The sequence below is a fragment of the Ailuropoda melanoleuca genome, chromosome 16 (genome assembly GCF_002007445.2).
Source record: "Ailuropoda melanoleuca isolate Jingjing chromosome 16, ASM200744v2, whole genome shotgun sequence".
In the NCBI taxonomy this organism is placed as follows: domain Eukaryota; kingdom Metazoa; phylum Chordata; class Mammalia; order Carnivora; family Ursidae; genus Ailuropoda; species Ailuropoda melanoleuca.
In genome coordinates, this window is record NC_048233.1 from 83611663 (window position 1) to 83636614 (window position 24952).

A 24952-nucleotide genomic window follows, 5' to 3' on the forward strand; every position below is an offset into this window, starting at 1 on the left:
GCGAGGGAAGGCCGCGGTCAGGGCCCCCACCGAGCCCACGGGCGGGGGCGGCGGCGGCGGCCCGGGCACCAGCAGCCCCGCCCCAGGCCCGAGAGCAGGCGGTGGCCCCGGCTCGAAGCCCCCTTTGGGCCCGGAAAGGGGGGGGAGGCCGGGGGGGCCCAGCTTACCCAGCGGCGTGGCGTTCGCTCCGGTCGCCATGGCGCCCTCAGGGACCGGCACCGGCGGCTCCTCTTAGGCAGCGGTGGCGGCGGCTTCTTCGCGAACCTTCCGGGGGGAGGAGACCTGACTGCGCTGCCGCGGAGCGCGCGCAGACCGTCCTCTCACACGGCGGGCGACGGCGGCGCGAGACGCACAAAGAGGGAGGAGAGAGGGCGCCGCGGGGGCGGGCCGGGGGCGATGGGTCCGAGCCCTGGATTGGGCCGAGCCGAGGCAAGGGGTCGAAATCGTCGGCCTCCGATTGGTGGAGCCTTAGCCCTCCTCGATGCACGCCGGGATTGGCCGAACCGTTAGGCCAAGCGAAGAAATGGCGGCCGAGCCTGGCGAGCTGGGAGGTGTCGCGGCGCGCACTTCATTTGTTACTGCGCGAACTGAGCTCGGAGTCCAGAAAGGAGGGGATAGGGTGGGGCAAACTCTGTGACGTAGGGGCAAAGGGCTTTCTCATTGGTTGAAATTGGTTGAGTCAATCATTCTCAGTTGCGTCGTATTGTCATGGGATTGGCTGTCTCTTGTTCGATTCTTTTTCTACTCCCCTCCCACGGGGAGCAATTTCGCTGGGATTAAGCGAGAGGTCGCGGCGGTACCCCGGCTGAACGAGATTTACCGCCGGGGAGGAGTGGAGCAGGAGCGCGCATGCGTAAACGGAGCAACGCTCCCTCTCCGCCCTTCGCTTCTGGTCGACCCCGGGGTCCGGCGCGGAAGCCCTAAGTGACGTCAATTCTCGATTCCCATGGTAACCCGGAACCGAGGGACGGGGGAGGGGCCGGCGCGCGCCCGTGAACCGGATCCGTTGACGCGCCGCAGGTAAAAAGGGACTTCCTGTTTTCTTTAAAAAAAAAAAAAAAAAAGATATAAAATGGTCTTTTTGAAGGAACAAAACAATACCTGAGCCTATGGAAGAACACGTAATCTTACGCGGAAAACAATGTAAAGTCGATTCCAAAATTTACAAATACACTGCATTTCCATTAGAATCTCAACTGGGTTGGGGGTTGATTACATTATTTTAAAACATAATTTTGAAAGTAGTGGGGAAACGTGTGAACGAGGTTGAAGAGGAACTTGCTTTTCGGACAGTGGGAACAGCGTACAAGACATGGTTATGAAGGTGATTTTGTTGTAAGAAATACAGATTAGTGCTACAGAATAGAGACTGGAAATAGATTCCCCGTATGTAAGTAGATGCAGTAAGGGAAAAAATTAGCTAACAAATGGTATAGAGTCCAAAATTAAACAATAAAACAGACCCAGAATACAATATAGGCGACTATCAGGGTCATCTAGAGGTAGAGACTTTTAGGGAAACAAGAAGCTCAGGCTAATAAAAGATATACTTGATCACCAAAGAAATTAGAATTGTATGATAAAAGTCAACGGACAGTAACACATTAGGAAGATATACTCGCTACACATGATAAAGAGTTAATATACAAAGAAGTCTTAAAAACGAATTAGAAAAAAAGACAAAAACAATAGAAAATGAGCAAAGACTGAATAGGCAAGTCTCAGAAGAGCAAATCCAAATAGCAAAAAACCATGAAAAGGCACCAGCACTCACCCTTGGCAGGAAAAGGCAAATTAAGGTGATATTGAGGAAATCACTTTATATAACCATCAAAATAGCAAACAACAAATGTGCCAACACTACTAAGAATTTCTTTTTTGGAACGCATCCTGTTATCTATTAAAATTGTACCCCGTTCAAGAAAAATTAAAAATAAGCCCTTTGAATGTATCAGTCCCACTCCTGGGAATCTGCCCCAAAGCAAGGCATGTGATTATATAATGTGTTCAAGGTCTTCTGCTGCATTTACTGCAGCACCGTCTGTAATAGTGAAAATCTGGAAACAAAGTGAGTTTCCTTTAATAAGTGAAGGGTTCGACAAACTGGAATCCCTGACCTGGATTATTAGGCAGATTTGAAAATCATTTAATTCATACCAACTGATTTAGAGGGACTTCTGTGCTGTTACTACATAAGAAAAGCAGAGAAATATGTATTACATGATCTTGTTTTTGTAAAACCCTATATATGTGTGCATGTCTGCATTTGATGACGTGAGGACAGAGAAAGCTACAGAAGGGTATACACAACATGTTATCAGTGAAGACGTTGGCGAGGCAAACAGGTTACCTGGAAACTGTTCCATACATTTTAAGAACTCAACGTATTTTTAAAATGTGCTTCATAGGGCGCCTGGCTGGCTCAGTCAGAACATGTGACTCCTGATCTTGGGGTTGTGAGTTTGAGCCCCACACTGGGTGGAGAGATTACTTTAAAAATAAAAATCTTGGTGCCCCTGGGTGGCTCAGTCGGTTAAGTGTCCAACTCTTGATTTAGGCTCAGGTCATGATCTCAGGGTCATGAGATCAAGCCCTGCATTGGGCTCTGCACTCAGCAGGGAGTCTACTTGAGGATTCTCTCTCCCTCTGCTCCTCCCCCTGTGCTCCTGCTTTACATGTTTCTCACTCTCAAAAAATCAATTAATTAGGGGCACCTGGGTGGCACAGCAGTTAAGCGTCTGCCTTTGGCTCAGGGCGTGAGCCTGGCGTTATGGGATCGAGTCCCACATCGGGCTCCTCCGCTATGAGCCTGCTTCTTCCTCTCCCACTCCCCCTGCTTGTGTTCCCTCTCTCGCTGGCTGTCTCTATCTCTCTGTCTAATAAATAAATAAAATCTTTTTAAAAAAACCAATTAATTAAAATCTTAACTAATATACTATATGTTAACTAGAATTTAAATTAAAAATTGGAAAAAATAAAAACATTTAAATCAAAATGTGCTTCATCCTTTTAAAAAATTTATGACAATCCCATTTTTTAACATAACCTTATAAACAAAGAAATGCACTGATAGGAAAACACCAAATTTATTTTTAAGATTTATTTATTTATTTAAGAGAGAGTGAGCAGGGGGAGGAGCAGAAGGGGAGAGAATCCTGAAGCAGAATGTCCCCAGAGTACAGAGTAGGACACAGGGCTCAATCCCAGGACCCTGGGATTGTGACCTGAGCCAAAATCAAGAGTCGGATGCTTAACCAACTGCGCCCCCCCAGGCGCCCCAGAAAATCACCAAATTCATAATGGTAGTGGGATCTCAAGTAATTTTTTACTTTTTTTCCTCCTATTTTTATATGTCCTATATACTACTTTAATTTTTTTATACCAAGTTTTTTTATAGCAAGTATTATTTGTATAATAAAAATGAAGCTAATATTAATGGACAAGAAAATACAAGCTTATAAGTTATCTGTTTGAACATGAAGGAAAAGTTAATTTATTCAGCAAATATAAATTCTCTGGAGGAGGAGAGAAAAGAGTCATTCAATGTGTGAGCAGCTATTAAGTGCAAGACAGGTTGGTGGATACCAGAGTAAATGAAACGCAGTTCTTGCCTTCCGGAAAAGCAGTCTAGTAAAGGAGAAAGACAAATGCACAAATGAAAGCATACTGGTTTTTTTTTTTAAGATTTTATTTTTGTAAGTAATCTACAACCATCGCAGGGCTTGAACCTACAACCCCAAGGTCAAGAGTTGCACGTTCTACTGGCTGAGCCAGCATAATAATGATGCTACCATACTGACCTTGGTAAAGGCTACAGCTCCGTGTGATGTCTGATGGGTCAGTCCTTCTCATTGCTGTCTAGTCATTTCAGTTGCATTTCCTCTTTTATTTTTTTTAAAGATTTTATTTATTTGAGAGAAAGAGAGAGCACAAGCAGGGGAGAGGGGAAAAGGGAGAGGGAGAAGCCAACTCTCCCACTGAGCAGGGAGCCTGATGTGGGGCTTGATCCCAGGACCCTGGGATCATGACCTGAGCCAAAGGCAGACATTTAACCGCCTGAGCCACCCAGACCCTCCTGTGACTAATTTTTATAAGTGTTCCGAGGACAAATTTAAGAGCTAAGAGTTTGGATGTTGGCTACTCCAGGCTCTGTTCTGGGTTTTTTACATAGGGTAGTAGTTCATTTCATCTTCACAGCCACCTTCGGAGATGGTTGTTATCTCTAATTTATAGATGAGAAAACGGAGGCACAGAGAGGTGAAATCCGCCAGCCCAAGGTCACACAGTCTACCCGTATAGTCTACTGGTCCAAGACTCCTGTTTGGTCAGAACAGGATTGGGGGGGCGCCTGGGTGGCACAGCGGTTAGGCGTCTGCCTTCGGCTCAGGGCGTGATCCCGGCGTTGTGGGATCGAGCCCCCACATCAGGCTCCTCTGCTATGAGCCTGCTTCTTCCTCTCCCACTCCCCCTGCTTGTTCCCTCTCTCACTGGCTGTCTCTATCTCTGTTGAATAAATAAATAAAAAATCTTTAAAAAAAAAAAAAAAAAGAACAGGATTGGGATGCAGTCCATGCCACTTTCTGGCTGAGGACCATCAGGCTAACTCTTCCCAGTTTTGAAGCAACTTGGAGCCTTACAGACCCAGGCCAGCTATCCACCAGCTGGCAACTGGGGAAGTAATTTAATCTCTCCATGCCTCAGTTTATTTGTCTGCAAAGTGCAGACACTGACGCTACCCCTGCAGGGTTCTGTGCTGATTTGATGAGAACAGAGGGCACTGTTGGTTTGAATAGGATACCTCCTGAGCTGTAGAGGCAAGAACTACACACAGATTTCAGACACAGATGCCTCCAGATGTTCTACAAATCTGCAGTACAATCAAAAATAATATATCTTGTCTTTGTCCCGAGATCCTGGCACAGAGCTTCCAAAACCCTTGGGATTTCCTTAGTGATAAGAGTGTCCTTCCTTATTCATAAGGAAGCCCCTTTGGACCATACCTGAGTTTAAGCTAACAGGTGACTCATCGCCAGCTCTGAGAGCCCTGGGATAGCTCCAGGATGCTGGCTGATCAGAAAAACCACCTAACTTTCAGCCCCACCTCTGGGGAGGGGAAGGAGGCTGGAGATTACATTCAATCACATGGCCAATGATTCCATCAATCATGCCTATGTAATAAAACCTGTTTATTTTTTTTTTAAAGATTTTATTTATTTACTTGACAGAGACAGCCAGCGAGAGAGGGAACACAAGCAGGGGGAGTGGGAGAGGAAGAAGCAGGCTCCCAGTGGAGGAGCCTGATGTGGGGATCGATCCCACAACGCTGGGATCACGCCCTGAGCCAAAGGCAGACACTTAACGACTGCGCCACCCAGGCGCCCCAAAACCTCAGTTTAAAACTCTGAACAGGGGCGCCTGGGTGGCTCAGTCAGTTAAGCATCTGCCTACAGCTCAGGTCATGATCCCAGGGTCCTGGGATCCCCAAGCCCTACATCGGGCTCCCTGCTCAGCACGAGGGTCTGCTTCTCCCCTTCCCTCTGTCCCTTACCCCCACTTGTGCTCTCTCTTTCAAATAAATAAGTAAAATCTTTAAGAAAAATAAAACAAAACTTTGAACAGTGAAGTTTGGAGAGCTTCTGGGTTGGTGAACATACTGATGTGACAGGAGGTGGTACATACCGTCACTCCGCAAGGACATAATAAGCTCCTGGTCTCAGGACCCTTCCAGACCTTACTGCATTTCTTCATCTAGTCATTTGTGTTCTCTGTAATAAAACTAATCATAAATGTAGTGCTTTTCTGAGTTCTGTGTGTCATTCCGGCAAATTTTTGAACCTGAAGGGGGGTTGTGGGAACCCTGAATTTGCAGCCAGCTCGGACAGAGGTGTGGGTAACCTGGAGACCCAGGACTTATGACTAAATTCCTTAACCTGTGGGCTCTTCACCAACTCAAGGTAGTTCATGTCAGAATTGAATCGAATGGTAGGACATCCGGTTGGTGTCAGAGATTGGGCGTTGGAATGTGAAAGGTACAAAGTTCCAGCCCTTCCTACTCATCTTTGGCATTTTCGGTCTTTTAACTCTACATCTGATAGTTCAGAAACACCAGCCACTGGCAAGATTGATTGGTAGTATCATGCAGCTGGCTGACACCAGAGAAGGAGCAAGCCATGGCTGTTCGCCTCTGTGTCCACCCTTTGGAGAGCCCCACCTGTAATTCCATTACCTGAATCAGGAATAATAATTTCTACCATGGAGTGAGGGATCCACTGTGCACTAAGCACTTTTCATAATTTTGTTTTGCCTGAAAAATAATGGCCATTTCCTATTATTAAAGGTAATTTGAGCCAGGGGAGATAGGTAGTAAAATTTGTTGACTTTGGTACAGATTAGAAACAACAGCATAATAGGTATGTGCAAATCACACATCTGATAAAGGACTTGTATCCAGACTCAAAATTCAAGAAGACAACCTCACTTCTTTAAAAGGAGCCAAAGCTTTGAACAGACTCTCTTCTTTTTCTTTCTTCTTTTTAAAAGACCTTATTTTTAAGTAATCTCTACACCCAGCATGGGGCTGGAACTCAGAACCCTGAGATCAAGAGTCACATGCTCCACTGACTGAGCCGGCCAGGTGCCCCTGCACAGACTCTTTTCCAAAGAAGTTACGTAGATGGTAAGTAGGCACAGGCTCAACGTCAGTCATGAGTGACATACAAATGCAAACCACCATGAGATTCCAGTACACGTCTGTTTGAGCGGCTAAGATGAACCAAGACCTACCATACTGAGTGTCGCCGAGGAAGTGGAGAGGTTAGCACTCTCCTACCTTGCTGGGGGAAATGCAAGATGAAAATGGTACAACCACTCTGGAACAGTTCACAGTTTCTTAAAAAGTTCAGCACCACTCACCATATGATCCAGCCCGGTACTCGAAACTATTTATCCAAGAGAAATGAAAATACATGTCCGCATGCAAGATACACATATGTGAATGTTCATAGCAGTTTTCTTTGTAATAGTCCAAAACTGGATGGGGCGCCTGGATAGCGCAGTGGTTAAGCGTCTGCCTTCGGCTCAGGGCGTGATCCTGGCGTTCTGGGATCGAGCCCCACATCAGGCTCCTCCGCTAGGAGACTGCTTCTTTCCTCTCCCACTCCCCCCTGCTTGTGTTCCCTCTCTCGCTGGCTGTCTCGCTCTGTCAAATAAATAAAATCTTTAAAACAAAAAAAAAACGGGAATAGCCCAAATGTCCAACAGGTGACTAGCCAAACAAACGATGGTACGTCTACAAAATGAGATAGTACTTGGAAACGAAAAAGAATGGGTATGAATACATGCAACAACATGGGTGAATCTCAGATAATCTGCTTAGTGAGAGAGGCGGAGAAAAAAAGGAGTGCATACTGTACGAATCTATATAAGTTCTGAAAACTGCAAGTTCATCTCTAGTGACGGAAAGCAGTTCAGTGGGTACTATGAAGAGGAGGAGGGCATGATTACAAGGGGCAGGGGAGCCGGGGTGGTGGTAGTGGTTTCCCAGGGTATTCGTGTGTCATCAGATAGTACATTTTCAATACATGCGGTGTATTGGATGCCAATTTTCCCTCAATAAAGCTGCTTTTTTAAGATTTCATTTTTATTTTTTTTTAAAGACTTATTTCCATGAGAGAGAGGGAATCTTAAGCAGATTCCCTGCTGAGCGTGGAGCCTGACCCAACCCAGGGCTCAATCTCACAACCCTAACATCACAACCTGAGCCCAAACCAAGAGTTGGGCCTTAACCAACTGCACCACCCAGGTGCCCCTTTAAGATTTTTTTTAATGTCTTTTTTTTTAAGATTTTATTTCTTTGCCAGACAGCGAGAGAGCACACAAGTGCCTGGGGGAGCAGCAGGCAGAGGGAGAAACAGGCTCCCCACTTAGCAAGGAGCCCAATGTGGGACTTGATCCCAGGACCCTGGGATCATGACCTGAGCCAAAGGCAGACGCTTAACCGACTGAGCCACCCAGGCATCCCTAGGATTTAATTTTTAAGTAATCTCTACACCCAATGTGGGGCTCTAACTCAGAACCCTGAAATCAAGAGTCGCATGCTCTTGTGACAGAGCAAGCCTGGCGCCCCTCAATAAAGCTGTTTTAAGAAACAATAGAAGAGAGAGAGAGAGAGAGAGATCTACCCATAGTTCTACTCACACTGATTTCATAATCTAGGAAAGGATTATCTTGGCTTTTTGTTTTTGTTTTTTAACCCATTACAAGGTTTTATTTTTCGAGTGATGATTTTTTGAGTGATTATATTTAAACTTACATTTTATTACATAGTATTTGATACATACAAAAGGACATGTGGCACCTGGTCTGAGTTAGCAACTGACATACATCGAATGCCCACAAACCCACCACCCAACCTGAGAACCGAGATTTGACCAAAACCCTCGCAAACTCCTGGGGTCCTTCCTCATCGCACTCCTACTCTCCTCTCAGAGACCATCACCTTGAATTTTGTACTTTTTCTTCCCCTGATCGGATAGAGTTTTATCACATGTACCTGTCTCACCAGACAACAAATGGTTTTGTTTTGCTGATTTTTTGAGCCTGGGGTGTGTCGATCTGCTGTTTGAGTTCAGTATTCGATCTCTGAGGCTCATCCGCAGGGTTGATTTTGTGTATCACAGTATTTTCAATCCTCCCAACGGCCCAGCCCGTCCCTTCACTCGGAAAGCACAACGGAGGGCCTGCCGTGCACCACGCCACAGGAGGACGGCCGGGTCCTTGCCATTCGCAAGTGCACATTTTGGTTGTCGCCTTGACCGCTGACCCTCACTTGGCTATGAGCCAGTTGTTCCCCCTGTTCTGGGGCGCCTCTTCCACTTTCCCACAGAATGGCTTAGAGAGGCTGAGCGGCCCCATCTCCGAGGCTTTGCCCATACTCTTGTTCTCACAAGAACAAACCCGGCCGCTCCGACCCAGCCATGCTGCTTCCAGAAAGTCACCCTCCGGGATGCTTGAGTGGGTAGAGTGGCATGGGCACGGTATTCACTGCACAGGGTAAACTGCACTGTCACTCGTAACATCAGAGTCGTAGAAACACAGTTACATCGGTAGGGATCTAATCATAGTTAGTGAACAGGAGTCGAGGGAAGGCTATACGGTAGAACACCACTAGCTGTGAAAACAACAAAGGAGGGGGACATGGATGATGGAAAGTTCTCCAGGACAGATTTTAAAAGGATAAGAGCAGAACAGTGTGTGAAATAGTTACCGCTCGTATAAAAAGAAAATACATCACACGTTACTGCTTAAATACTTCCAGAAGGGTTCAGAAATAACTGAGACCTAGGTGGGAGACTTTTCAGTGTATCTATTTTGTATATATATTTTTTAAAATAGCGTGCCACGGACAAGGGCTACCTATTTAAAAATACATAAATAAAATAACACTTTGTCTTTTCAGTGCAAATTCCCAGCTTCCGGGCCTTTCTTTGGCTTGTGGCCAGCCTGTGCTGCCAGTGACTATTTTACTAGAAGCCCTTGCTTTTCCCCAGCATCACACTTTTTGGCCTGTTACACTCCCGTCTCCCCCAAACCCCCTTTTCAGACCTGGGTGGCAGCTGAGGGCTGGGACAACCTGCCACAAGGTGGCGCTCTTTGCTGGCCGCTACTTTGGGGGGGGGGCGTTGTTCTCCCCAGGCACCTGGGGTGAGGGTCAGGAGCCTCTGAGTGGGAGCTCACTCCCCACCCCCGGCACTCAACTTAGTCCTTCACCTCCACCAAGAAATCTGGAAAATGGGAAATTAGGAATCATCATGTCCCTCCACCATTTGGTCCATCAAACGTCCCACATCAGGTGCAGACTTTCAGAACTGGGGAGGTGCCTGTCACCCTCCTTCGGGTCTCAGAGCGCACAGGTGTGAGTGCCGATGCACAGAAGCTCTGTCTCCCTCCCTTTCTGACAATCTATTTCAGCCAAAAACCCTAGGAGTCAGAGCAGTCGGGGCTCTGCGGGAGGGCGGACAAAGGGACAATAGGACAACCTGGGATGGTCCAGGCCCTTGGCAGGGGCAGTAGGGATTGGGCCGCTCTAGGCTCTTGACATATGCTGCCATCTACCCACCACCCACCTACCCACTTGCATCCATTTATCAAATACCAGCAACCCACTGGGTGGAGAGAAATTCTTAATTCACACACTTGCCTTGAATTTCAGAAGAAAGATAACTGGGCCACATTTGAGACCTCACCCCCGGGCCTTTACTCAAGCTCTTCCCCCAGACCCAGGGCCTTCCGACCCTATGCAGCTGTGGTCCTGTGTGTTCACCTGACCTCTCCTTCGAGGCCAGCGGCCATCCTGCCTCTTTGGCCTCACCTGCCCAAAGGCTCTGTCAAGAGCAGCCTGGTCAGTGCCTGGGCCAATGTGGGGGAGCTTCCTGGCCTGAGAATATGGAGCCCTCTAAGAGGAAAAAGTGCAAGAATGACAACGCAAAGCACAGGGTCAGCCACGGGCAGACAGACGTACCCTCGAGATGCAGGCTCCAGCAAGGACCGCTGCCTTCACTGGGGGCTGGTCCGCATCTTGGTGCTGACCCCTCTGTGAGCCCAGGGTCTGACACTGAGGAGGCTGTCTGGGAATACTTGTTAAATGGACACAGGCTAATCTTCCCAGAGTCTAGCCTGACGATGGAGCCCATACACCACAGTCTTGGCCCGATGGAGCACACAGATACCTAGACAGCACCTGGGAGGCAGGAAGGCAGCCCCAGGCTTGGGCAGGGGACATGGGTCATAGCTGGCTGTGTCCATAGACCAAAGCCTTGCTGGCACTGGGTGGAGCGGCCAGTGGCTGGCCCTTCCTGGGCCCTGGCTGACTGGTGAGATCCTGGATGGGGCAGGGGTGCCCTGGATGAGAGTCCCTTTGTTCAGCCCGGCCTCCCCCCATCTGCATGATTCCCTGGCCACAAAAGAGGCCTCACACTTCAAAGCTGAAGGCTCAATCTGAGCAGGGGAGCCCAGGAAGACAGTACCCCTGAGATGCCTTTTGGGGCCACTGGCCTCTCCATCAGCTCTGCCCGGCTCCCCCATTAGAGAGCCACCAGAACACTGGTGCCCCCCATTCCCTGATGCCACAGAAAGATGTGCTGGAGGGAGGGAGAGATGGAGGAGGAGATGAGACAGTGGGCTCAGCTCTCCCCCCCCCCCCGACAAAGAGGGGTCAGTGGAGTAAAATCAAACCAGCTTTAATACCAATATAGTCTCTCTTTTAAATACCATGTTCCCCAGGGCAGGGTGCAGGGGCAGGCTCTTGGCAGGAAGAATGGAAAGGAAACGTGGAACAAAATGGAATGGGTAGCCTGGGCCTGCCCCCACCCTGCCCGGGGCCCTTGCCGCGGGGTCTGAGCTGCCCACAGGGGAGGGGGAGGTGACAGCAGCTTCCTCTGGTCCAGTTTTGCGGGGGGCCCGGGGTGGGCTCCCCTTCCCTTCCCTCCCCTCCAGAGCCCCAAAACTCTTCTCAGGATTATTTCTGCCCTTCAGACCAGCAAAGCCTGGGCTCCTCTGACCCAGGAGGGGCCCCTTTGCCTAAAAGGGACTGTAGCCAAGGCCTGGGGCCGGGGTGGGGGGAGGCCACCAGCCAGACCCGGCCCTCAGTAACTGCTCTGGTGGCCCGTGAGGATGTAGAGGTTGCTGTGAGCCCCTGGGTTGTCGGTGGGAATGCTCTCGAGGATGATATCTCTGGACAGGAGAGAGAACCGGAGATAAGCGAGGCAGGGAAGACCTGTGCACACACCCATATGGCCTCAGGGGCATCTGAAGGGGAGGTCGGGGTGCCAAGTCCTACCTGTGGGCCCCAAGCACTCGGAAGATCCTTGTCTCGTCTGTGATCTCCTGGGTCACCTGGGAAGAAAAGTGGTACTGAGGCCACCCCAGCGGGTCCTCTCCTAAGAGGCGGGAACAACCAGATCAGGGGCAGCCAGGGTTCAGAGTCCCACTCACCTCGTTAGTGTCCAGGCTACGACCTTGCATTCCATGGCTCCAGAAGGCCAGCACGCTGTCTTGCAGACACACTAGGAGCAACCAGGCTGCCGTCTGCCCTGCACTTGCCCTGAGGACGCTGGTTCTCCCAGCCACACCCTGGGCCCAGGTCTGGGCCACAGAGGTCCTCATAGACGGCAGGTGACCGGTGTGGCTCTTGAGAGGGGCTGTGGCACCTGCCTCCCGGGCCCCTGGGCCACGTCACATGCTCTAGGCTGGGGATATTCCTGCCCCCATCCCCATCTGGCTCACTCACCCACAGTCTCAATGGGGAAGTCAAAGGTCAGCACAGGTGCAAGTGTGGCCGTGGGCTCACCCAGCAGGTTGACGATTCTCACACAGCCTGTACAGGGAGAGGACTGGTGGGTGCGAATGGGGTGTCTCCCTTCTGGGGAGGCAGACCCACATTCACATGGCTTCCCTTACTCTCCCCTCACCCCCTCCACTGCCCCCAGCCCTGACCTCAGGGGCACTCACGGTCAAAGCAGACTAGGACTGTGTCCCTGTCCACCTGGATCACCTGCTGGGCTGTGCCCGGGAGCCCCTCTGCAAGCAGACAAGAGAGATGTCCTGGCTGAGCCACCAGCCCCGCTCTGGCCACTTGAGGAAGACCCGGGGGACGGCTACAGCCAGCTGTCCCCGCAAGTGCATTGCAACCCACGGCAGCCCGACTGATTCCCACGCAGGCCAGCTGGGGGAACTGAGGCTCAGAGTGGCTAAGTGAACCACCTGCAGGTGCATAGAGAGGCAGAGGGGAGTCCCAGGGAGCTGGCGGGGGGCAGGGTTGCTAGAGCCAGGAGAAGCACTCTGTGACAGAAATCTCTGAGCCTCAGTTCCCTCATGTGTAACACAGGCAGGACGATGCCAACCTTGTGGGGCCGTCGTGAGGATTAAGAATGAAGGCCTGTGTGGGAGGCCCCTGGCTCGGGGCCTGAGGCACAGCTGCCCGTCCTTCTTAACCCACGGCCACTCGCCCTGCTCCCCTGGGCTGTCCCGACCCAGGGTCCTGCTTCCCTGCTCAGAATGAAGGCCTCCAGTGCCCGCCTTGCCTGGTTTGGTTCTGTCCCTGTGGCCCCCTGTGGTCTCAGTCAGGCTTTTCTTAGCCGTCGAGCCCTGTGGTCTAATGAAGTCTTTTACAGAAGCCCGGCTGAAGGGCGGCTAGGAGCTCTAGGCCTCCAGGCTCTCCGTGGAGTTGGTAAGCTGCGGTGAACACAATCCCTAGCCCACCCCCTCTCTCTGACACACACACACACACACACACACACACACACACACACACACAGCCCTCTGGCTCACCAGGTGGTATGAGGACATCAGGCGTCAGGCCAGCCTCCAGCGGCAGGACGTGGAACAGCACCCGGCAGCCGGGCCCCTCGGGGCCCTCCGCCCCCACGCACACCTGCGGTAGCTCCTTCCCGTCCAGCACCAGTGGCTCCAGCATCCCTGCTGGGCTGGGCAAGGGGCTGGAGAAGTTCTGGGGGCAGCAGGGCTGCTCAGGTCTCCGTTTCTCCCCCCAGGTCCACTGCCCCCACCCAGGCCCCCGCCCCCCACACCTTCAGCAGCAGGAACTTCTGTAGCGGCTCGTACCACTGCAGCAGGAGCAGACCGGCAGGCAGCGCAGCTAGCAGGAAGGTGCTGCCCGTGTAGGGGTTCCGCACTACAAGACAGGGAGGCGGTGGGGACCGGGCCGGGCCTGTGATCCCAGCCCCCCCGAGCCCAGCTCTTACCCACACGACACTGCAGGCAGCCTTTGGTGTCCGGAATCTTGGCAGACAGGGCAAAGCGCCTGCAGGGGTGACGACAGAGGTGTGTCATGGGTGCCATCCATGGTCAAGGCCCCACAGAGCCCCGAGAAGGGCACTATCCCCTTCCCTGCCTTACGGGGGAGAGACCGAGGCTGGGAGACGCACAGCAACTTAGCTGTGGGGGGCACGGGATGGGACCCGGTCCCATGGCTCTGGCACGCGCCTCCAGAGCCTGCGGCCCGGGGCTGTGGTCACAGAAGTACCCTTAAGTGGGCCACTTCGGGCCCCTCACTTAACCTGCCCCCGCCTCAACTTCCTCATCCGGAGAATGGGGGTAACCGTGGCACCGCCCCGTAGTGGGGAGAAGGGCAGGCAGCAGAGCCCGGCACCCCGCGTGCACTCAGCAGGGCTAGCTCTCCCCCTTCCTTTATTACTCGAGCGCCTCCTGCCAGTCACTGAAAATCCTTCTTAGGCGAACGCAAGGTCTAGAAGCAGACGTGAATGAAGAAGCAAGAGCACGGAGAAGGCTGGAGCCCACAGTGGCTCCAGCCCTGCGAGGCTGTCAGAGCACTCGTGGCGGGCGGTCCCCCCTCCGCAGGCCACATGCCACGCGTCACAGAAGGGGAGGCGGCCCGAGAAGATTAAGACTTGCAAGAAAACCACAAACAAAGGGCCTGCCCTCTGCTGCCTCAGCTGAGCGACACCACAGGGGGCCGGCTGGCTCGCCCTGGTGGCAGGGGGTGAGGAGGTAGCGTCCTTGCTTTGGTTACTGGCTGTCCCCTAAGCCCTCGGGGACCTCCTGAGCCTGTTTCCTCCTCTGGGGAACAGGGTGACATGTCCGGAGGCCTGCCACCTCCTCCCAGCGACCCAGGCCGTCTGAGTCCCCTGCCGGGACATGGGCCCCACTGAGACAGCCCCCGCCCGTTCTTCTTTGCCCCTCTGTCTCCTCTCTCCCTCTGCTCCGGCACTCTCTCCCCCAGCTGGCCTCTGGATGGGACAGAGGCAGGAATTTTTTGCATCTGTTTTTTCTCCAAACAATTTTGTCTCTCTGCTTTTTATGTTCAAGGTGGACACCGTGACTTGCCAAACACCCCCCCCCCCCAGCTGCCAATGACTCCCTGGGGCTCTGACGGGCCTGTTTCCTGCAGGTCCTGGGACAAAGCAGAGGTTTGCTTGGGAACTGAGCTCAGGAAGCCCCAGGGCCGCAGGGCTCCAGATGGAGTACGTGAGCGAGCCCGCCGCAGGAAGGGCCTGGGCCTGCAGCTCCCCACCTGGGGTAGCCACTGGCCTGACCTCTCCCACCACCCCTACCAGCTCCCACCAACCACCTGGGCAGGGCAACATCTGAGCCCACAGCCCGGACCCCTCCTCGAATTCAGCCACACCTAGCCCATGGCCGATGGAGATCCCATTCGCACATCTCAAACTCAGTGTGACAACACTGAATTCCGCTCCACCCACACCTGATGACAGCTCTATCCTTCCTGTTGCCCAGGCCAGAAACCCTGGAGTCATCCTTGACCCCTCGTTCTCTTCCATCCACCAACTGTCAGGAAATCCTGCTGATGCGACGTTCAAAAGAAAACCAGAATTCAGCCGCTTTTCAACTCCTTCACTGCTACCCTGGCCCACGCCACCATCACCTCCCACCTGCTGACAAGAACCTCCTGACAGGTTTCCCTGCTTTCCCCTTACCCCTTCAGTCTATTCTCAACACAATAGCTACAGGGATCCCCTGAAAACCTCAGTCCATGTCACTCTTCTGTAGTGGCCCTCAGGCTGCTCTGAGTCAAACCCAAAGGCCTCACTGTGGCTACAGGGCCCTCCCAGATCATCTTCCCTGTGCTCCATCCATCTGGCTACACCAGTCTCCTTGCTGTTACTCAAAGAGGCCAAGCCTACTCCTGCCCCAGGGTCTTTGCACCGGCCATCCCCGCCCCCTGGGATGCTTTTCCCCCAGATATCAACAAGGCTTGCTCTAAGTCTTTACTCAAACAGCACCGCCTTAGCAAGGTCCTTCCTGACCATAATCCAGGCCCCACCCCTCCTGGTCCTCCTCCTTCCCCACGCTTAACGTACCACCTTCCCCTCTGCACATCATCACAGAACACCCTGTTTCTGTTGGTTGTTTGTGGTCTGTCTCTTGTGACAAGGAAGTCAGGAGACTGTGAAGGACTCTTTAGTTTACAGAGACCCCCAGACACATACTAGGTATCGAGGAGACACTCTCTGAATGACTGAACAAGGGACTCTACCTTGGACATCCCCCCGGACACCTCATAAAACATGTGACACGATCTGCTCCCCCAGGGTCTCCCAGCCCCTCCCTTCTTCCTCCTGCTCCCTCCGGTCAGGCCCCAGATCCCGCCAACTCCGCTTCCTGAATATGGCTCAGGTCCGTCCAGCTCTCACCACCCTGTAGCCTAACCCCCACCACCTCAGGTCACTACGCTGATCTCCTTCCGGGGTGCCCTCTCACCAGCCTCCCCTCCAAGTCATTGTGACCATGGCAAGCACAGCCAGCCAGCAGATGCCCCTAGTCTTCATCTGTCTCTCTTGACCCCCAGCTCTAGGAGACACGTGATTCAGGCCTGCCCCTCCGCCCCGGCGAGCGCCTCATGCCGTGGCCACAGTGACGGGCTCCGAGTGGGCAGGGACCTAAGCTAGACCCATGAGAACTGGCCCCTGGACTTGGTGGGAATCACTTGGAAGCAGAGCTGCTCGCACCACAGGGCTGTTAGCTAACGGAACGCTGGCCTGGAACGGTGGCCTCCCTCCCTGGACTGGAAAGCCTCCCTGAGGAGGGAAGGTGTTAGACGAAAGCAGAACCAAGGGATGCAGGCAGATTCCTGATGAAGCCATGTAAGCCCAGATCCAGCGGGGCCCGAAGCAAACCCTACTCCTGAACTTGCAGTATGTGGACCCCTAAATTCCCTTTTCTGCTTAAGTCGCTGACTTGCATTGCCTGCAACAGGAAGAGTCCGGAGTGACATACTGAGGGACCCTTCTAAAATGCTCCCCGTGCTGCTACCAGGGGAACAAAACCCAGATCCTGGGCCTGGCATCAAAGGAAGGGCTCTGCCACCCACGCGCCTTCCCCTCGGGCTGCCCCGCCCTCCTCCCTGCAGGCCAAACGCTTTACAACTCCCCAGATCACCCTCAAGAATTCGCCGGAGCTCTTCCCCTACCCAGAAGCCCACCGTGCCCTTGCCAACGCCACGGCCTCAGGCGGCCGGCCTCCCGGAGGCCTCTGCACCCCTCCCAGCTCTCCCTCTGGCTGTCTCCAGGGCCAGGTACTGGCCGTCCAGGACTGGATTTGCTGTCTCCAAGCCCGGCCTAGGACCAGGCCTACAGCAAGTGCTTGGTCAACGTTGGCTCCGTACCCAAACGACCACAACTGCCTCGCTACAGTGTCCTCGCTTCCCTGAGGGCCCGGGAGCCCGGGGCGGGGGCTACCAATGGCTCCAACAGGTGAGGAAACTAGGCTCAGAGACGCAAAGCGACATCTGTGATCACAAGCAAGACCATATTCCCACCCCCTGCCTCCCCGCTGCCCCCCCCCCGCGGTGCATGCAGGCTCCCCCAGGGTCCCTGACCTGGGGATGATGCGTTGTGTGAGGCGGTTGGTGGGGATGGAGAGGGGAACCTGCTGCCGGAGTCTGCGCTGCTCGAACAGGCCTGGGAGGTCATGGGCCCAGATGTGCGTGGATTTCCCTGGTGGGGAGGGAGAGAGGGGCTCAGAGAGGGCGGGTTGCAGGGGGGCAGGCCCTGGACCCTGTGTGCCCCGACCCGGTACCTGAGAGAGACAGCAGCACGTTATTCACGCAGTAGAGCCAGGTGCAACGGTGTGAAATCAGCTGGAGGCCACAGAGTGATTGAAGGACAGCGAGTCAGCACGCCAAGCCCCCCGGGGCCCTCTCCCCTCCCAAGCCAGCCAGGCCTCACCTTCTCCAGTGTGTCCTCATGCAGTTCATGCAGGTTGAGGGTGTAGATGCCTTCCTCGGCCCCCACTACCAGGAACTGGTCTGTGGGTGTGGGTACAGGGTCAGAGGTCAGTCACACCCCTGGCCCAAGCTGGGGATTCCAGGGCTCCTGCTTCCTCCCTGCCCCGGCCTACCCCGGGTGACAGGGTGAATCCAAGTGACAGCAGCATGGATCCGCAGGGGGCAGCCATTGAAGACCTTGGAGAAGCAGGCGCCCATCTGGGGAGAAGGCAAGAGGCTGGTGAAGAAGACGGGAGGGGGGTAGAAGGTTGGGGGGCATAGGTGGGGGAGGCTGCAGGGTGGCAGGGCTGCGGGACAAACACTTACGTGCACCTTGGGGGTTGGGGGGAGCCCGTGGCAGGACGATCTCTGGAAGGGAGGGGAAAAAGTGAGGGCCGAGGTGGCACCCCCAGCCTCCCATCTTCCCAGCCCCTCTGGAGCACCCCCTCACCTCAGGATCCTCCCTGTGCTTCATGGTGGCCCAGGCAGTGGGGAGCAGTGGGGGGCTGTTCAGGCCTGGGGGAGGTGGCGGTGGGGTTCCTACAGGCACAGACTGGCTGTGAATTACAGCTCTAGCCCCACCCGAGCCTGCCTCCGGGGCCCCCAAGCCTGGACTCACCCAGGGGGCTGGATAGAGGGTCCTCGGCTGGAGGCTCAGGGGGGGACGGCCCCAAGAATGGGGCCCGCTTGATGGTTCCTATGGTATCATCTGGGGAGTCCAGGTCCTGGCAGGAGAGTCAGGGGACTGAGCCTGGCTGTCAGCAGGTCCCCTATAACCAGACCCCACCCCAGCTGCACCCTCTAAGCCTTCTCCCACCCCCAGCTCCAACTTCCCCCCACTCCATACCTGGAGTTCTGAGGCCGGCCGGATGGTCAGGCTCCTGTGGGGGACAAACCAGAGGGACATGAGGTGTGACATGTGACTGAGCCCCAGGTCCAGCTGCCCGCCCCCCACCATCAGGCCCAGCGCCTTACCGTTCCTCTAGGGCCTCCTCGACGGACTGTAGCAGGCTCCTGGGCAGGAGGGGGTGAGGTCAGAAGTCAGCCTTTTCTGCTGCTCCCACCCCTCCCCTGTAGCTTCCCTCTCCCCCACTCACCCCTCCCCTGTAGCTTCCCTCCCCCCACTTACCCACTCAGTTCTTCCTTTCCCAACAGCGTCCACTCCTCCTCCCACTGCGGGGAAACCAAGTCAGGAAGACCAAAAGAGAAGCAAAGAGGAGCAACATGAGAGGGTGATCGAGAGATTGTGGGAGAGAGAGGACACACAAACGGATGGAAAATGACATGGGAACAGGCAAAAGAATTGTGAGTGAGAGACAAGGAGAGGCAAAGAAACTAAAAGAAAACGACAGACAAACAGCGAGAGAAGGGGACAGAGGGGCAGCAAGGGCCAGAGATGGTGGGTTGGACAAGTGGGTGCAGACACAGAAACAGCAGACAGAACCGTGCTGAGCTGGTGGGATGGGGGCTCAAGTCTGTGCTAGGCCCACTTTTTAGAAAAGCGTGGTCACTGTGCCCAGGAAGGAGCCCCCCACCCTTCAGTGTCACGGCTTTCCCAGGGCCTCAGGGCAGCGACTGCTGCTTCAAGGATCTGACACGCTCAACCTATAGCCCAGCTCCCTGGGCCGCCCCTGCACACTGCCCCTCCCGCACCGCCAGCCCCCTCACCGGTTCGTTTAGTGGGTCTGTTTCCTTCCTGAGTGGGGCGCCAAATTTCACCTGGTGAACTGGGGGGCCCAGGGTACCCGAGTTAGCAAGGTGGTCTCCCGACTGACCTCCATACTCACACCAAATGCCCACACACAGCCGCCCACCAGATCCCCAGTCCCCCCACCAGATCCACACACACAGCCCCCCACCAGATCCACACACATAGCCCCCCATCAGATATACACACGCACAGCCCCCATCAGGGGTCTGGGCCATGGTAGGGACCCCCAGGGACCTGGTGAGCCGTTGGGGTCTTCACTTGGAAATGATGGGTTGGAGCAAGAGTGGGGGGGGGCATGGGGTGGGGTGGGTGCAGGGGGGTGCTGCTGAATGTCGGGGACTGAAACTGGGAGACCAGTGGAGCCAGGGAAAGGTGTGAGGCCCTCATCAGGGGTCCCAACCTCCTGGGTGCTGGTGGCCTTGGCTGCCTAGGGACCAGATGGAAAGGGGATAGGGCTGGGGACCCAGGCCTCACGCCTGGAGGAAGGTGGTTGGAAATTAGGTAGAAGGGGAAGAAAGTCCGGCCTGAGGCCCTAGCAGGGGGATCCTCACTCCTGGATGACAGTGGCCGTGTCAGCCCAGGCCTGCAGGGCTTCGCGCACATTGCGGTTGCGACAGTGGTAGCCAGCCAGGTACATGTAGGGGTAGATGTGCTCATCCCGGTAGTAGGTCTTGGCTGAGGCAATGCCCTGGGGATAGAGCGGAGGGACTTCAGGGAGCAGCTCCAGTGGTCCGGACGGCACAAATCCCAGGGGGTCATACCCACGAGGGGCAGTAGGCAGACCCCAGAGAGTCCCGCCTCCAACCTCACCTCCACCCGCTTCTATCCTCTCTCCCAGGTGCTCCTCCCCAGAGTCTGCAGGGCTACCTGCTGAGGCCTGGGCCAGGCTTCAGGTGGCAGGGACCCCCCAGAGAACAAGGGCTAGGAAAGGGAAGGGACCCATCCTCCAAGCTCGGGGCACCTGCATTTCCCAGGCTTTCTGACACACTCCTGCACAAACACCAAAGCCTTCTAAGCCCAGCCCAGCGTCCCTCCTGAGCCCCCCACCCCCATGAAATTAACAACCCCTCCTCAGTGCTCCCGCCACATGTGACATCTGTTATACTCTAGGACGATAAGACGCAGCAGACAAAGCAGGGCTGAGGGGACAAATTCAGGCCCCAGCACTCCCAGGCTGGGGAACCCAAAATACCCCTCAGACAGCCCTGACTACACTGAATACGTGCCAGGTAAATACAAAAAGGGAAATGGATGGGCGATACCCCTCAATACACAGAAAGTTCCTCTCTCCTCACCTGCCCCCTCCCAGTCCCCAGGTAGAAGGGGACCCCAGCCACTGTTGGGCCTCCCTTCTGTACCCTCCTGAGATGTCCCCACCTTGTGGTAGAGGGTGAGTGGATCTGGCCGGCCAGGGGTGGGCTCCAGTTCCTCCAGATCTGCCAGGTTCCCCAGGGCCATGGGGTACCTGGGAAAGGGTCATGAGTCCAGGCTGCCTCCCAGCCCCGAGGCCCAGCCTGGCCACTTCCCCCTACTGACCTTTCCAGATGTCCCAGGTCGTAGAGCAGCCACAGCAGCTTCTAGGGGGCCGAAGGAGTGAGGTATGAGGTGGGGGAGGTGAGGAGGGTCTTAGGTCTACCAGGCAGATGGGAGGGCCACACCAGCAGGGACCTCCCACCAGGTGGGTGGGGCCAGAATTCAGGAACCAGCCCCTTAGGGGAGTCAAAGCCCTTTCACATCTCAGTTCCACTCTCCCAAGAGCCCTGGGAAAGGCCAGGCCAACGATTAAGCCAAGCCAATTAAGCCCTGTTACCAGAGGGGAAGCGGAAACTCAGCAAGGGCGAGTGCCCCCACCCAGGGTCCCACGAGCGCCCTCACCTGTTGCAGCTGCAGCAGCTCCAGGGAGTCGGTGTGCAGGTCAATGGAAGGGTTGATGGCACACACCATAAACGCCACCTCCATCTTTCGGTCACAGCGCATGTATGAGCCTTTCAGGTACAGCCAGCTCTTGGGAGAGGACAAGACCAGATGTCTCAGGATGGCCCACCTGTGCCTGCTCCAGGGAATGCCAGCCAGGAAAGGGGCCCTCCCCCTTCTTGGCCGATGGAGGTGGTGCCAGGGAAAGGGGAGGTGGCTTGGGCTAGGAGAGGAGAGTGTGAAGTGGACAAGGCAGGGAGAAGGGAGAGTACCCGCTCAGCCACACCCGCGTTGACTGTCTGGCCCCTGCGATCTTCATTGCCCTTGCCATGCCAAGTGACCTCAGCTGTCTGTTCTCCGTTGGGCCCAAACACTACCCAGGCGTGGTCCTCAGACAGGGCCAGGTGGACATCCCGGAGACCCAGAGCCTGGCAGGCCCCCACCACGGCAAAGGCCACACCAGAGCTGTCCAGTTTAGTGCCTGTGGAAGAGAAGGGAATGGAAGAGGGTCCTCTGAACTCTGACCTGGGGGAAGGGGCCAGGTGGTGATGGGCCATGCTCCCTCCCACCCTCACCTCCAAACCTGTGCCCAAACCTTAGATGCTCCTTCCCATCAACTCTCAATCCCTTTCTCCTAGGTGTTCGAAGCCTCTCCCTCCCCCTTGACATGCTGCAGCAGCAGAACTTCTTGGCTCTCCCACAGCTCCACCCAGCCTTTGACCCTGTCCCTTCTCTTTCTCTGCAACCTATTATAATTGTTTTATTGTGCCTATTAGGTTATAACAGGGACAGCAAAAACAGGACCCTCTGGCCAACACTCTTTCTTCACACACCCACTGGTAGATATTCCTAATTTATCTCTGTCCTCTTTTCCTGCTAAGGGCAGAAGCAGCCTCAGATTCCTCCTCAGTAGGGCACTCCAGGACCTGACTGCCAGTCAACTGGACTTGGAGCAAAGAAGAAAGTTCTTTGCAAGCCCTGAGTCTTGAGCTCCTTGACATGAAGCCCCTCCCTCATCTGTTCACTTTCATTTAAGAGTCTCAAATGTAGCCAGATTTTGGCTCCTCATTCCCCAAATCTACTCCTGCCTTTCGTGCCTCATACTGGGCGGAGGGACTCCTGGAGCTGCTTAATGGCAGGGATGGGGGTGCTGAGGAGGCACGGTCAAGTAACTGGGGTGCAGGCCCAGCCCTGCCATTCTGCGCCTTTGGCATATCACTTCCCTTCTCTGGACTTCAGTTTCCCTAGCTGCAAAGAGGGTAATAACACTTGCCCCACTTCACCAGCCTTACAGGTCTTAAAGGGCTCTGCAAACCATAACAGTGTTGTGAAGAAGTGGGCCAAGGTCCCCAGGTGAGACAGGATTCTCGCCCTTTGCCACCTGTCAGGCTCCAACCTGTGATGAAGCTGAAGAGGGATTGAATGTGGGCCCGATCCTTGAAGTAGGAGCGGCTGAGGCTGTTCCAGATGACATCGGAGACCTTCTTTACCAGCTCTCGGCTGGAGACACCCCCCTCTCGCGGGTAGAGAGACAGGTCTACGGCGCCACGGATCTGGGCGGTGAAGCGGGCGTACAGCGCAGCGATGATGGATAGGTCGGCCACGGGGAAGTAGGTAAGCCCGCCAGGTGGGTCGGGCGCGGGGCTGGGCTGGAAGGTGAGCTCGGGCACATTGGTGGGGATGACGCGGTTGACAGCTAGGAAATGCTCCACGAAGCCCAGTACCAAGGACAGGAGCACCAGGTCCGGTTCCTCTCGGCCCAGCTCGGCAGCGAACAGGCGCACCACGTCGTCGATGGAGCGCAGCGGGAACAGCGTCTTCTGGGCGGCCTTCAGCCCCATGGCGGCGGGCCTCGGCCTGCGGGCGAGCCGGAGGAGGGAGGGTCGGGCGGGCACCACCGGGGAGCCCCCTCCCAGGCTCAGCTAAGGTTCTACACCCCCATTCCCTACATTTTCTTGCTTCCTCGCCCCGCTGGCCCTCCGCTCATCTGCTCCCTCTCTTCCGTCGGAGACCCCTCAGCTGAGGCTGTAAGGGCCTCCTCATCCCCCACAACCCCAGGAGCCGCGGCCCCGATGGGGGTGCGCCCCTAGGACCCCGCTGGAGAACCCTCCATGGCCGCCCCGCCCCCTCTCTACGACCGTACCCCGGGGCACCTAGAGTCCGTCAGGAAGGCGCCCCTAGGCCATGCCCCCCAAATCCCAAGGAGAGTCTTGGCCTGGGTCCCCCGCGCCCACCTCCGCGCTTACATCCCACACAAGGCACCACGGCGCCCGCCGCCTGGAGCCTGTTGGGAAATGGAGTTCCGCCCCCTTAGGCCGCACTGCCTGCCGGGAAGTGAAGTCCCGGGCCCTCTCCCGTCCCTGCCGCGACTTGAAATGGTGGCCGGGACGACTGTCCGCGGTGGCTGATGGGAGTGGTAGTCCCGCTTCTCCGGGATTCCCCGCGGTAGGTGAGGAGTGGAGGCTGCGCCACTTTCCTGAGATCCTCCGGGATTGGTCACTCCATTTCACGCCCTCCAGGTAGGCCGTGGGACCGCGGTGCATTCTGGGAAATGTAGTCCTGGGATTAAAGGCGCAGGCGGTCACTGAGTTTAGGCTGTCGCGTGTCGTCAAGATGTGAGGCAAAAGGGTATTTTCAAACACTGCCAGAGTACTGTAAGTGCGTTCAAACACTTGAGTTAGATATTGATCAGTATCCATTAACATGTATATGTGTCTACTGTATGTCTAACAATTCTTCCCTAGTTCTGATCTTGAGAAAATTTAATATATTTGCAAAGAGGAACATCTAAAGAATCGTTATAGTTATTTGCAATAGGATAAAAGTAAGTAGCGCTACGCATCCTAATGGATATTCAGAGCACATTGTTGAGGGAAAAAAGTTTCAGAACGATATGTATAAGATAGTATCTGTATTAAGAACATTTTATTTTTTTTTAAGATTTTTATTTATTTATTCATTTGACAGAGATAGAGACAGCCAGCGAGAGAGGGAACACAAGCAGGGGGAGTGGGAGAGGAAGAAGCAGGCTCATAGCGGAAGAGCCCGATGTGGGGCTCGATCCCATATCGCCAGGATCACGCCCTGAGCCAAAGGCAGACGCCCAACCACTGTGCCACCCAGGTGCCCCAAGAACATTCTATTTTTTTAAAGAGTCATTGTTTTTTGTTAGGTTTTTTTTTTGTTGTTTTTTTAAAATTTTTATTTATTTGCCAGAGAGAGAGAGCCCACAAACAGGGGAGCATCGGGCAGAGGGAGAAGAAGGCTCCCGGCTGAGCAAGGAGCCCTTATCAGGATTTGATCCCAGGACCCTGGGATCATGACCTGAGCGAAGGCAGATGCTTAATCGACTGAGCCACCCAGGCATCCCTATTAAGAACATTTTAAAACTTCAAAGCAATACTAAATAATTTCTGCAGAATCATCCATTCACCTTCCTTATTCATTCAACAAATAGATTTTTGGTGCCTGTTGGCCCGGCACTCAGTCCTGGGCACTGCATATATAGCAGCGAGTAAAACATCAAATTTCTGCCCTTCTTCACCTCTGTGAAGGTTTTCCCCCAAAAT

The 24952-nt window shown here is 54.5% G+C and overlaps 3 protein-coding genes across 13 annotated transcripts in view; all 3 read right to left on the minus strand.

The window, feature by feature from the left end:
- LOC100484930 (splicing factor 1) overlaps positions 1–586 on the minus strand; it is a 12936-nt gene extending 12350 nt beyond the window's left edge. For 3 of the 9 annotated variants that reach the window (XM_034646629.1, XM_034646630.1, XM_034646628.1), the window contains exon 1: positions 168–585. In XM_034646629.1, the coding sequence (XP_034502520.1) occupies positions 168–198 (31 nt within the window). In that variant the 5' untranslated portion in view covers positions 199–585. Of the gene's footprint in view, positions 1–167 lie in introns of all 9 variants that reach the window. The other 6 variants (XM_034646633.1, XM_034646626.1, XM_034646625.1 and 3 more) reach the window with 3 other exon arrangements.
- A 7651-nt stretch (positions 587–8237) lies between these two features.
- MAP4K2 (mitogen-activated protein kinase kinase kinase kinase 2) lies at positions 8238–19684 on the minus strand. The gene is made up of 19 exons (XM_034644835.1): positions 19427–19684; positions 18888–18931; positions 18734–18772; positions 18606–18639; positions 18378–18483; positions 18210–18298; positions 18086–18127; positions 17893–17977; positions 17721–17800; positions 17572–17632; positions 17372–17489; positions 13758–13816; positions 13584–13687; positions 13327–13504; positions 12508–12576; positions 12287–12373; positions 11992–12062; positions 11837–11892; positions 8238–11730 (listed from the first exon to the last, which is right to left on the minus strand). The coding sequence occupies exons 1-19, from the start codon at positions 19682–19684 to the stop codon at positions 11643–11645; spliced, it is 1668 nt and encodes a 555-aa protein (XP_034500726.1). The 3' UTR covers positions 8238–11642.
- Positions 19685–19689: 5 nt separating this feature from the next.
- Positions 19690–23778, minus strand: MEN1 (menin 1). Of its 3 annotated transcripts, none has more exons than XM_034645575.1 (7): positions 23630–23777; positions 22780–23240; positions 21656–21864; positions 21345–21473; positions 21006–21046; positions 20847–20934; positions 19690–20157 (listed from the first exon to the last, which is right to left on the minus strand). In XM_034645575.1, coding segments are annotated over exons 1-7 (1071 nt in total). In that variant the 5' UTR covers positions 23632–23777; the 3' UTR covers positions 19690–20016. The 3 variants fall into 3 exon arrangements, with proteins under 3 accessions (XP_034501466.1, XP_034501467.1, XP_034501468.1); XM_034645576.1 differs by having other exon boundaries at positions 20017–20157; positions 23618–23778; XM_034645577.1 differs by having other exon boundaries at positions 20017–20157; positions 23527–23675.
- Positions 23779–24952: the final 1174 nt, after the last annotated feature.

Coding starts and splice junctions, on each gene's coding strand:
- MAP4K2 (XM_034644835.1), bottom strand. CDS start 19,684: ATGGCCCAGACCCCTGATGGGGGCTGTGCGTGTGTATATCTGATGGGG. Junction 18,773..18,887: donor GGAAAGGAAGAACTGAGTGG/GTAAGTGGGGGG, acceptor CCTCCTGCCCAG/GAGCCTGCTACAGTCCGTCG. Junction 11,731..11,836: donor CGAGTGCTTGGGGCCCACAG/GTAGGACTTGGC, acceptor TCTCCTGTCCAG/AGATATCATCCTCGAGAGCA.
- MEN1 (XM_034645575.1), bottom strand. Junction 20,935..21,005: donor GACCTGGGACATCTGGAAAG/GTCAGTAGGGGG, acceptor ACCCTTTCCCAG/GTACCCCATGGCCCTGGGGA. Junction 20,158..20,846: donor CACTCACCCTCTACCACAAG/GTGGGGACATCT, acceptor CTCTATCCCCAG/GGCATTGCCTCAGCCAAGAC.